This window comes from Dendrobium catenatum, unplaced genomic scaffold (genome assembly GCF_001605985.2).
Source record: "Dendrobium catenatum unplaced genomic scaffold, ASM160598v2 original_scaffold_98100, whole genome shotgun sequence".
Lineage (NCBI taxonomy): Eukaryota > Viridiplantae > Streptophyta > Magnoliopsida > Asparagales > Orchidaceae > Dendrobium > Dendrobium catenatum.
Genome location: NW_021416538.1, coordinates 182,642 through 196,445, shown reverse-complemented (window position 1 = coordinate 196,445; position 13,804 = coordinate 182,642). Strand labels below are relative to the sequence as shown.

The following is a 13,804-nucleotide window of genomic DNA, read 5'->3' as shown; positions in this document are numbered from 1 at the left end:
GTTAAATAGCGATTATCAAGATGAAAGATACTCCTGACTTCGCAACTCTTCATGTCTTTGATTGATAAGTAGTTGATTGTATTCTCATGTTATTCTTTGACATCTATTGCACCCCTATTTGGCCTTTGGTAGAGGATGGACATATTCTTGAAAATCTTGCAAATACATAATATATTGTGCATTCTATATTTATGAGTACGGGCCATTTTTGTAGTATCTTATCGTCGATTGCAAAAGCACTGCTACATATATCACTAAGCACTTCATACATGTTTGCCAGCAGAACTTATTATAGTTCACATCTCCTTGTAGTCACTTATAAGCACATTGTTACTTGGCACTAGTCAAAGTAATTCATGATTTCCATAATGATATTATTTACTCGTAGATTGTCCAATTTGGATGTGACAAATCCCTTGGATCCGTATGAAAATGGCTCGAGCCAATGCAATGATGAAGTTACTTCTCAATTGAAATGATTCTTTAATGACTTCATTGAAGACTTTGTGTTGTTAAAGCAAAAATACTCCTGCATTTCTCCTATTTGACCCTTGTTTGAAAATATGATTGATAAAAGTTAATGTTTGAAAATTCACAAGTCACATGTTCATTCCATGCTCAAATAATATCTGAGTCCCCTTTAATTTTGCTCAGTGATGCTCATTTGGATGATAGATTATCATCTCATAGAAATACCTTATTAATGATACAATACATTTTCAAGTTAAGATTCAATTCTCATGCCCTTGGCCTTTAAGATCTTTTGATTTGACCAAATTTGAGGTATTATTCAATACCAAGTTCAAGCGCAAATGTTTAACTAGGCAGTTTAAATCCTTGCTCATAATTGTTCAAATCTCAAGTCGTCAAATCAAAATCTCGCTGTGATCTTTGTAAAGTCCAAGTTTGACGTTCATGTATATCTTTTTTTGTCAGTCAACTTTGCATGTTTCCAAGTTCAAGTCAAAACTCATATGCACCAAGCTCTTGAGTTCAAGTCTTTGTAGTTAAATGTGGCCACTTGCAAGTCCAAAGTCCCAAGTGCTGCAAGTTTAATCCAAGTTCTATTCTTATCCCTATGCTTGATTCCAATGTATGTCCAAACATACAAGTCTTCCTCATTTGATTCAAATTTAGGTTCAATTTGATTAAGCCTTTATTGATAGCTTCAATTCAGATTCAAAGTTCCCAAAATAAATTCAATCTGAATTCCAGGTCTAGCAACAGTTTTGAGTTAAGAAATAAGTTCAAGCTGAGAATGAGCCTTCTCATTTGTTCGAAAGTTCCACATTGTTCGATTACCGCTGCAGTTGAGTTCCAATGAGAGTTCAATGTTAATTCAAATTTGTCCAATTTGTTCATTTGATTTCAAATTTTGAGTTCAATTGAATCTAAATTTTAGTTCCCAAACTTGAGTGTCCAAATAAGAATCAATATTAGTTCAAAGTCCCTTCGGATTTTCCAATTCCAAATTTCGGCAACCTCCCGGCGTACTCCCGCGTTTAGAAGAACACTGGGTCCTTTCCACCACGCTAAAAAAAGCGTGCATGGGTAGATGCCCTCTTTCGAAGGCACACCGCGGCCGATATAATTTTTTGATCACCAAACCACGCTAAGAAAGCGTGCATGGTATTTTGTAAAAAAAGTATTTTATATTTTTTTGAAAATTATTGTAAGCAAGGCAGTTATTTACCCCGCAAACGGGTATTTAATGGGTATCCCGCGCTTCGACGTGCGCCATACGCACACGAGAGATCCCTTCCCACCACGCTAAGAAAAGCACCAGTGCATAGGACAGGGGTTTTCCAAGGCGATACGAATTCGAATAAGGAATTTTAAAGTGATTACCCACGCTTCGTCGGCAAGCGCGGGACGCACTCCTCCCACACGCTAAAAAAAAGCATGCATAGGTGCTCTTTATTAATAAAATTAAAATAATCATATCAATTAAATTAAATTAATATAAATGATTATATATTTTATTATTAATTTATTATAATATTAATAATTAAATATAAGATAAATTAGATTATATTTAAAATATAATAAATAATAATTATTAAACATTAGGATGTTAATTATAATTAAATTAAATTAATTATACTTAATATTATTTTTAATTAACTTAGAATTAATTATAATTAAATAATTATAATAATAAATAAAATAAAATTTTTCCACCCCCCGCTCTTCTCTGTTTTCACGAGAAATAACCGAGGAAGTGTGGCGTGGGAGAAAGTTACCTACACAGTGGTAGCTCCCGTACATTAGCTTCGATCCGACGAGAGGAGTCGGTTGGTCCTCGGCAAGAGGAGGAGGTCGGGTAAGAGCAGTTTCGTTGCTTGGGCTGCGACTCGGGGCTTGAAGTTCGGATGGGAGATCGAGGGCTGGATCGGAGGATACGAGGAGGAGTTCGGCGGGCACCCGTGAGTGAGGTAAGGATTTGATCTTTCTCTCTCTCTCTCTCTCTCTCTCTCTCTCTCTCTCTCTCTCTCTCTCTGCTTGTTTGCCGGTTGGCCGAGAGGTCGGAGATGGAAGGAGGGAGTCGGGACCTGCGACTGGTATGGGGATCGAGCAGAGCTTGGAGTTCGGAGAAGCGTCGGGTTGGAAAGAGAGTTGTGGGAGAGAGGCAGCGTATGGGAGGAGGAGTTTGTGATATTTACGATTGCATCTGGGCTCTCGATCGAGGCGAGTCGCAGATTTTTGGCGCCAGGATTTCTGAACGGCGCCGACTGCAACACCGTGATTCAGCGGGATTTCGGGGATGCCTCGAACAAATAACGAGGTTTTCGGATTTCTGGCGGGATTCGCGTGTTAGCATCATGCATCTGAGTTCGTGGATCCGATGGTTTTACAGGCATGTACCGTTGAATTTTGGCTTCCTTCTTTCTTATGTTCTTTTGGAGTATATGATACAGGTCAACAATGCCCCCAAACAAATGTGATACGCCGTCTAAGAGCGAATCACCGTTTGTTGTATGTTGATTGACCCTGTGGATCTCTAGAATATTTACATCTAGATGTCACACAAGGATTTCATTATAGTGGATCTCCAAAATTTTGCTTGGATGTCACACTAAAACTTTTCTTTCATTCATAGATCTCTTGGATGTGTCGATACAATGGTTGAGATACTGATTTCTTTTGGGCTCTGTGCCTTTGTGGCTGGCGGATATGATGGAGATGTACCCTATTTGTCATTATTGACTTTGTTAGGTGGTAATTTGTACCTATCGGTCCCCCCCATCTGCCTTCCAAAATTTACCTCGGAACTTATTTTTTTAAAACTCCCTCGCCGGATAAAAGAAAAGCGAGTGGAGGCCAGGGTCGAATTTTTGGAGCCCACAATTGGGTTTGATTTGATTTGATTTAATTTTAATTAAATTAAATTGGGTTTAATTTAATTAAAACGAGGCTTAATTTGAGTCAATTTCGCCTCGACGATGATCGATTGAATTGATCGAGCGCAATCGAGCCTAGTCGGGCTCGATTGGGGTCGAGTCGATGCGAAAATATTCGTCAACATCATACATTATAGATTCTTTTTTTTTTGGTGATTTGAATCTTGGTTGTTGTTGAAGTTCAAAGTTGTTAACGTTGGGCTTGTGACTTTTTGACTTTGTGTATTTTTTTTATACATCTCATCCTAGATTCTATTGATGATTTCTAAACCCTTACTCGCCTTGCATCACTCTTTATTTGGGCACTGAATGTGTATGTTGTAATATACTTTAAGCTTATTGGAGAGATTTAACCGTTTATGGATTTGATTATGTGAGATTAATTAGAAACTTGAAAGGTTTTGTGTTCTGCTAAAATCTTTTTTGTGGCATATGCAGGTAAAGTATGGATCTAAAAAACAAATAGATACAAAACGAAGTACATCAGAGAAACATATAAGCCTGAATGTTCTGCAAAAATATTTTGCAGGAAGCCTCAAGGATGCTGCAAAGAGCCTAGGAGGTGAGTTCTTTTCTTATTGTGCATTGCTCTGGTTGATATTTCATTATAAACTGTTTTTGATGTAGTTTATTACATATTCTTATGAAATTTGAGAGTAAATAGCTTGTAAGGGGAAGATTTCACTTCACACTCACTTTTTATCCGAAAGCTGTATTCATCTATGAACTGGATAAGGTACTGCTGTAAATTTTTTAGTTAAGCCAAAATCTTGTATGGGATGAAATGGTTGATGCCATTAAAAAGTTACTTCAAAATTATTAAGAGACTCTTAAATACTAGTTTTATATCAATTAAGAGGTTAATCATAGATTGAGGATATACAATAGTTACAAGAAAAATATATGCTTTTGAAGGTTAGCAAAGGATCATACTACAAAGAGCCTAGGAGGTGAGTTGTTTTCTTATTGTACATTTCTCTGGTTGATATTTCATTATAAACTCTTTTTGATGTAGTTTATTACATATTCTTATGAAATTTGATAGTAAATAGCTTGTAAGGGGAAGATTTCACTTCACACTATCACTTTTTATCCGAAAGCTGTATTCATCTATGAACTGGATAAGGTACTGCTGTAAATTTTTTAGTTAAGCCAAAATCTTGTATGGGATGAAATGGTTGATGCCATTAAAAAGTTACTTCAAAAGTATTAAGAGACTCTTAAATACTAGTTTTATATCAATTAAGAGATTAATCATAGAGTGAGGAGATACAATAGTTACAAGTAAAAGATATGCTTTTGAAGGTTAGCAAAGGATCATACTACTAAGACTTGCAATGATTAGAAAATTAAAAGCTGGGCAAAGAGGACAATTAACAAAGATAAAGCTCTCTGATGATTTATATGGTAAACTTGGTTCTTATAAAGGAGAAAATGTGAAATATAAAATATTTATGATGATAGATATGAAATCTAGAGATTTTGATCAAAATTAGATATGCATTGGATGCAAATATAATATTATCTTAATTGAAGATGAAGTCATCAGGGACAAATGCATATGCTACTTTGAAAAATTAGTAATTAGAAGTTTTTTAGGCAAGAGAAGAGCATAAAAGACAAAATAATGAGGTGTGCTATTAATTGGTTATAAAAATCAAACTAAATCTTGGTCCGAAGAAGATGCATAATGGTAAATCTTAGGTTCAAATAAGATAACCATTAAGATTTGGAGATTTATGGGTGATATTATTATGTTTGATTAATTTTTGGTATTTTGAAAACAAGTTACTAAATAAGTAGAGTAGTATTTTATTATAGATATTTAGAAATAAAGATGTCCATTATTATGTCAAGAATAAATGAATCAAACTTAAGTCATACAATGAAGCTATGTGATAGAGTAATATAACATAGACTGAAAAACTACCTTAATTTTGGAGAGCAATGAAACCAGGGGAGAATCTAGTCTTAATTTTCAGAGAGACAAAATTATAAGTAAAAGTGTAGAGTTTTTTTTTCCATAAATATCCTTACAATTAAAATTTGTTTTGAGAGCGCTGCCATTCAACAGTGCCCCTTGGCGCTGTTTGACTTGCTCGATCAGGTTGCGGGATCAAGGGGCAGCGCCCCTGCAGGGGTTTCCTAACAATAACATCTATACACAATATATTTAATTATGTTGGGAAAATTGCCTAAAGACCATAGTATTTTAAAACTTTTAGGGGGGAGGGGGGGCAATTGCCTAAAAACCTTTGTAATAAAAACTAAAAAATACATGGAGGGGGATAAATTACCTAAAGAATCATATAATAAAGAATTTTTTTTATTTTTTCAGGGGTGGCAACCCCCCCTCCCCCCTGGCCTTAAGGTGGATCCGCCCATGAATGAAACACATGCTTAGAAAAATTACATATATAGGTTTTGGATAATCAATTTGGTTTTATGCTAGGAAGTTTCACTATAAAAGTGATTTTTGTGTTGAAGCAATTAATGGAAAGCTTATGTTCAAATGAGTTTTGCTTATTTTGAAAAGATATATGATTGAATCCCATGAGAATTTGTTTGGCATGAATTAAAAGAAAATGATATAATAGATATAGTGATTTTTTTAAAGATACACATAATGGAGTATTCACAAACATCTAAAATAATTATATCGATTGAAGAGTTTCAATTACAGTGAGATTAGATCATAGACTAACATTGAGTACATTATTTTTTATTTTAGTTATGAAGATGCTTACATTAGATATTCTAAGGTATCTTGGTGTATGTTTTTTATATTTGACATAGTTTCTAACTAGTGGATATCTATTGAAAAGTGAGAAGTTAAAATAATAAGGAATATTTAGAAGATAAATAATTTGCAATTAGTAGAATAAATACGAGTATATGATATATAATTTTAGTTGTGATATTAAAAATTATAGAGAATATTAAAGGGATTTACATAGCATTAAAATTTAGCTATTTACATGCCTAACATTCAATTCATTCTATTTATCTATATACCATTTTAATTTTTAAATAACACCTAAGCTCATATACCGTTAGAGAGTATGCAAGTGTGGGTGATGGGGCAAGGAATATGATGTCTGGGAATACGGAGAAGATGAATGAGAGTTCTATGTTGCAAAAGTCGATGAAAATGATGAGCTTGGGTGAGTAGTTGCTTTAGGTGATGAGGAAGCTAAAGAGGTGGTAATCAGGTTTGGTGTCAAAGGGGAAGGTGATGTTGATTTTGCCAAAACTGTTTAGGTAATCGAGGAGGGTGATGAGAGAGGAAGATAATGGGTGAAGTGCAGTGGAGGTGGAGGTGGAGGTGGAGAAGGGGAACCATGCCAAAGGTTGTAGGTAGTACTTTATTGTTATATAAAGCTTAGGATGGTATGCAAGTACATAGAAGGAATTAAGTGTAAAGAGGCAAATTTTTAGTGCGAAGTAAATCCCCTAAATTATTACTAGAAGATAGAATAAAAGCTCAAAATAGTCCCACAACTATTGATAAATTTCTAATTTAATCTCAGAGTCTTGCATTGTCCCAATTTCATCACTCTACTAAATTTTTTGTTAATTTAGTTTCAGAGCCTAAAATAAGAGTTAAAGTTAATTCTAAAGTTAAATATGAATTATATTTTAGGTATTACAAGTGGATATGAGTTTGCATTATTTATTTTACTCTGTTTTATCATTTAATAAATTATAATACATGATTAGGAAACAAACTTGGCTTATAATCATGCTTCATAAACTTTATTCTCAACAATAAAAGAAGTCTAATATATATGAATACTCTTTGGTATGTGGTTTGTATAATACAATTTAATTTACACTTTAGAAACTAATCTAGACAATTAAATCTCATGATTTGTTAAACAGTGGTGAACTATGTATGATTTGTTAAACAACGATGTTTTACGATATAAAAAATTGTGAAATAGCGAAGTTAAAGTTTAACTATGTTTAAACTTGTTAAACATGGATGTTAAATCTGCCATGAGAAATAGATTTGTTAAACAACGATGTTAACGTGGGCTCCGAAAATTCGGCCACAGCCTCCGCCCGCTCGTTACTTGTTTTGCTTTTTCTTTGGCGAGGGAGTTTTAACGGAGTTAGGTTTCGAGGTAAATTTTGGAAGGCAGATGAGTTTGTAGATAAGACACTACCCACGCCCTCATTTTGTGAGGAATTTATGATCTGAGTTCTGGTTTCCTATAGGCGCAAGCCCCTATAGTTAATTACCCATCTCAATACGAGAGAGAACTTTCAATTAAGGCTAGTCGTCAATCAGATACGTTGTATCCATAGATACGTAGTATCAGGCGTATTGTAGCAGCAATGAACTTAGAATTTGAGAATTTGTAGATTTGATATTTAAAAGTAAAAATTTCACCATCTTGCACTTAAAACGAATGGTGGGGGAATGGATGATAGACCCGATCAAGATTCCATAGTTCCGTCTTCCCGGGCCATCATGGTCCCTGGTCTACTTGGTCAGAGGAGGTACTCGACCCAACCTGGCAGAATGATCCTTGTCGGCAACCATGGGTTGCTTCATCCAAGGGTACCTTGTAGACCTAGGGGGATGTTTGTCTAAGGGGACACATTTGAATCAACCTTAGCTAACAGAGGGCTTTGTGCCCTATCGATCATATCCTATTGATTCATATCTCAAAAATTTGATGTCATTAAGGAACATATTGGCTCTGGCCATAACCGGTATTTCGTGGTGTCATTTGGTGGTAAAACCACTCGGTTCAGAGGGCAACGGGTCATAGCCGTTTATCCTGCGGTGCCATTTGGCGGCAAAACCGCCGATCAGAGGACACATACCACATCCTTAATAACAGGAGATTGTTTGAGAATGGATCCTAGTGATATTTTCGATTAGGCATTTAGCTCTACGTGAGCTGAAGTAAATTTTAATTTGTCCACTCCGACAAACTGTTGCGGAGGGTGGATGGTTTTTGCTTCAAATGGTTGGATGATTGATTTCAATTTTAAATATTTTTGGATTTTGATAATTTTTGGATTCCCGGGTATTTGGAGTGACGTTTGAAAATATTTGTGAATCACTCCGTTTTTTTTTAATTGACCCGCGCAGCATCCCTCCGGTTGAGATAAACATTCAGCATGGCCATCATCGGGATGTAAGGGGTTATTCATTGATCAAACTTTTTCGACCCTATTACCTTGCCGATAGGTGATCAAGTTTTCGTGGATTTCATGCCTTTATTAATGAATTCTTGTGATCGTAGGCCTTGAAGGCCTAATACGAATGCATTAAACTAAATGCACTGGTCGCCACAATCGTGTATTTGTTTGAAGGCTTGAACCCTATCAACTCCTATTGATCCGCATAGGAGGATCATATTCGAACTTGAATTCACTTATTGACCCGCGCAGCATCCCTAGACATCACTTGTATATTTATATCGCGCTTGTCGGGGCCCATGCGGGTGTTTGAGGGCATTTTATAATTATTTATTGAACCTTGTCGACTCCTATTATTTGCTTAGGAGGATCGGGTTCAAATTTATTGACCAGCGCAGCATCCCTAGACGTCACATGTATTCCTACAACATGCTCGCCGGGGCCCATGCGGATGTTTGAGGGTATTTTATAATTATTTATTGAACCTTGTCGATTCCTATTATTTGCTTAGGAGGATCGGGTTCAAATTTATTGACCCACGCAGCATCCCTAGATGTCACATGTATTCCTACAACATGCTCGCCGGGACCATGCGGGTGCTTGAGTATTTCATTGATAGGACATACCCCTTGTGTACCTATGTGTATACAAACTAAGGTGCACGTCCAGAGGTACTTTGAAATATTTTAGTTGTGTAGGTAATTGCCATTGGAATACAAAACATTTCATTTGAGAGCTTATATACGCCTTCTGTCTGCTAGTACGAGTGTTGCGGATCGGTGACGTGGTGTAGCAGCTTCTGAATTGACTTGTTCGTTGCTCTATACATGTAGACTGTCGTGAACTATATATTGCTTTTTACAGGTGGGCTATAGTGCACTAACGAATCTCCTGCTTTGCAGTTGCTGTGATTTTCTTGCATTTTGTATGTGGGCAGTATATTTGATGTATAAAGGAACTCATACAACAGCTCGTAGGAGCTTGCATATGTTGTATTCTTATGTACTTTATTGTGGTATTTGGCTCATGTTGTACATCCGCCAGTGCTACAAGTAGGCAGGTAGATGTATTCCATCACATATTGAAATTGACTTTAGGATACTACATTTACTGAAGTCTTTCTGCATCTACCCATAAGTGGCATGTGATACGTACATCTATCTTTGTAGAGAGCTTGTATGTATTGCAGATCTTCATATTTGCTTCGTAGGTGATTCTTTGTGTGTACAACGGTCTCCTATAATGGCCCATAAGAGATGGTGTACACCAACACCTTTGAGTCCTATGCGATCATCAGTGTAAGCTTCGGAGATCACTGATTTATCTAGAACTCGCAAGCCTCGATAGTCTTATTCAACTTGACATTCAGAACTTGGTCGGAGTCGGGTTGTCATGATCTAAAGGCCTCATACTATGGCTCTATGATCAAGCTCTTTCTCCCATAACCTTCTTCAATTAAAGATCACATTATACTTGCAATATACATGATGAACTTAACACTATTAACATTCTCAATTTGATTGAAGTGATGAAATCTTGAATCTAAAAGAAGACTCCCACTTAACACTTTGTATTCAAAGTGAAAAGATGAATATGTTGGAATTTTTCACCTTTTAAGAAATCATTCTTCTATTAACTGTGAGAGGATCACACTCCAACTTGCACTCATTTGTAGATTTCTTGGAATTGTTCAAATGTTGTTTCATAAAATCAAAATTTGGTGCCAGGTGTTCCATTCAAATTTAATAATCTTCAAATATCATTTCCACTTGCTTGCATGTTGATGCTTGTCGCATTCATTATACATCCTTATGGCCAATGCATTTGTCCCAAATCAACTGATTGCATGAGTCTCATAATCACTTGTGAGAGAAATATCTCACACATGAATTATAATATTCATTAAAGTAGCCTTGTGTGTCTATTTGTAATTTCGATTACACATTCTTATTAACCAAAGATGGCATTTAAGTTATTGTTGCTCATTCAAGATTCAAGTTCAAATAAAGCTCAAGTCCAAGTTCAAGCTCTTTGTACTCATTTGAACTTTAGTCCACAAGTCTTCTATTTATCCCAATTGTGAGCTCATGTTCAAGTTCATTCAGCCTTCCATGGTTTGACTTGAGTTCAGGTTCTTTATTGTTCATGTCAAGTTTGAATGAATTTCAAGATGAGTTTAGTTTCATTCATCATTTTGAGTTCGAAACACAAGTTCAAGTCCAAAACATGTTCAAATGAAGTTCAGGCTCAATATGAGCCTCTTCCGTTCGTCGAGTTCACTGTTGTTCAATCAAGTTCAACATGAGTTCGAGCTATCTTGCTTTTGTTTGAGTTCAAGTGCATCCCTTGTTCTTGTCAGCTTCGGTCCACATTCAAGTTTAAGCTTAATTTTAGTTCATTTAATGTCAAGCTCAAGTCCAAGGTCAAATAATGTCCCACGCTTCAAGTCCTTGTCCTTTTTCGAACAAAAATTTGGTAGCCTCCGGGTATCTCCCCTGTTTAGGGGAAAAACCAAGAGGCAGCCTTCCCCTCGATGCTACGTGAGCGCTTCAGGTAGGTGTCAAAAGACACCGTGGTTGCATATTTATTAAAATCCCCACCCGCTACGTGAGCGTTTAAGGGTTTGGAGCACAAGTTAAAAAAAGCACAGTTCCCCCCTCTACACCACAAGAGTGTTTGGGGGTACTTATTATTATATATATATATATATATAGTGCTAAAAAAGTATTACTTTGTACACTTCTCTCGTGGCTTGCGACGGGCAGGCAAACCCCCTACGCTCATGTATAATAATACGAATAACTTAAGAAATGAATCACCTCTAAGCTGTTGGCTCGATTAGAGGTGTTCGGGTAAGCAGAGGGATTTGCGACAGAGAGGAGAAAGGTTGAGTGGGTTCGGCTATATGAGAGGGGCAACAGTAGTGGCTAGATAAAATCGTGGGATTGGCTTGAGAAGAGGTCGGTCCAGCAAGGTCTTGGCGGGTCAAGGGCTACAGAAATGGCGTTTGGCTAGGGCAGAGGTCGGCTAGGGGAGGTTCGGCCAGGTAAGGGGAGCTCTCAATCTCTTTCTCTCTCTCTCTATGGATTGGAGAAAATGAGAGGTCTATGAAACTAGGGCAGAGTTCGGCTGGACTAGGAGGAAGAGGATGGGATTGGGAGATCGGATCTGGCCTTTAGTTCGGCTGTTGAGGTCGGAAGGTTGGGGCGACGGACGGGAGGACTTCGTGTGGGGAAGAGTTTTGCTGGGATTTAGGGAGAGAAGGAGAGAGCAGAGAGTTTGAGCGCGTGCCAGTAACAGAAGCCCCGAAGTCCTTCGTTCGGTATTTAACGACGAGAAAAGTGTCTAGGTGGCACGCAATTTGAGCATGAATCGCGGAGAACCAACGCAACGACGCCGAGCTACAGGATTTCAACAGGATTCTGCATGAATTCGACTAGATTTCAGGTACGATTTAAGCCACTTTTTTCATTTCTCTTGGCTGTTATATGGAGGTTAACAGTTAAATCACACAAGAAAACCTAGTTGTGTTTAAGCTTGATTTTAAAAGATAAACAACAAACCTAGCTATCTCCATCTCGTTGTGGATTTCACACATTTCTCATCATCTTCTTCACACGATGTTGAAGCTCATCATGATCGCTCATAGCAGCAGGCATCTAAATATTGAAGAATGCCTTCTTGCTCAGGGTGCATCGTCTGGCTCACAGCCACACACGACTTTGGTTGTCAAATCGAAGCTTGCCGTAGCGCATCTTGCTCGCAGCCTGCTTGGAATGCATCTTCTTGCTCGCTCGCATCATCTTGTTTGCATCTTCTCCCTCACACAATTTGGTCTTCAATTTTGTTTCCAGGACTTATAGCGGGAAGGCGAGCATGTAACAAATAATTTTATTAAAATACCCACAAAAAAGCGAAGCCTTGCAGTTTTTTTTCATCAATTTAAATGACAAATGTAACCGAGGGATCAAATTGGAAAATTTTTAATAGTTGAGGGACCAAGTTGGGACAATACAAAACTCTCAAACTAATTTGAGCATGTTTCCTTTTACTCCTAGATGATATAATGATACTTAGATGTAGTAGATTTTCTACCAAAGAATGAGGTATAGATGATATAACTTTATGCTACCAATGAAGTTAAGGTTGGTTGGTTACAATACAAAAATGCCTCAAGAGTAATATAAAATAAATGGAGATCATGGAGATTTAAAATTAAATTTTATAAAACAATTATGCTAGTAAAGTTGTATGGATTTGAGTGCTTGACAATTATAAAGTTTTTAGTAGCTAGATTAGTGGTGGAAATGAAAATATTGAGATATATGTATGGAAAAAAATTTGTTAGGATAAATTGATGAATGAATATTATTGATGTATAAATTCACCAAGGTAGGAATAACCTGTTCAACATTGGGTCTAACTTAGATTGTTGTACAAAAAGGGATCTACATGGCTGCGACTAGGAGAGATATTGGTCAGACAGGTTGTAAAATGTGTCTCGAATCATTTCCCTACAACTCAACATAGAGTGCTAAGCTACAAGATCAAATGCCAGTGAACCTGAAGTCAACTTGGTCAAACTACACCAACTCAACAATGGCTTAAGTTCACAAAGATGTGTGACACAATGGCTAGGAAGCAATCTAAGAATGGTGAAGACTAGAAACTCACGTTAGTCGACTACTCGACCCTACATTCTCAACTCTCGACCATGCATGCTTATTTACCTGCTATCTTCAACTTCTAGCTCATGACGTTACAGCTTGCTGTTAAGTAGAAGTTAGACTAATCGACCTTAGGTACTCAGCCAATCTACCATGCGTGCCCAATTACTCATCAATGCTAGTGTGGGCTCCAAAAATTCGGCCCCGGCCTCCCCGCCGCGCGATTTCTTTTTATATATTCGGCGATGGAGTTTTAACGAACTAAGTTCTACAGCTTGCTGTTAAGTAGAAGTTAGACTAATCGACCTTAGGTACTCAGCCAATCTACCATGCGTGCCCAATTACTCATCAATGCTAGTGTGGGCTCCGAAAATTCGGCCCCGGCCTCCCCGCCGCGCGATTTCTTTTTATATATTCGGCGATGGAGTTTTAACGAACTAAGTTCCGAGGTAAATTTTGGAATGCAGATGGGTTTGTAGATAAGACACTACCCAGAGATTTCGCCCTCATTTTGTGAGGACTTTATGATCTGAGTTCTGGTTTCCTATAGGCGCAAGCCCCTATAGTTAATTACCCCTC

At 37.2% G+C, this 13,804-nt stretch overlaps 1 protein-coding gene across 1 annotated transcript in view; it reads left to right on the top strand.

Moving 5' to 3' along the window:
* Positions 1 to 3,816: 3,816 nt before the first annotated feature.
* The window catches only part of LOC110105361 (protein NLP2-like), a 17,028-nt gene continuing 7,040 nt past the window's right edge, over positions 3,817 to 13,804 (top strand). The window contains exon 1 of the mRNA XM_020834832.2: positions 3,817 to 3,963. Within this exon, the coding sequence (XP_020690491.1) occupies positions 3,834 to 3,963 (130 nt within the window). The 5' untranslated portion in view covers positions 3,817 to 3,833. The remainder of the gene's footprint in view (positions 3,964 to 13,804) is intronic.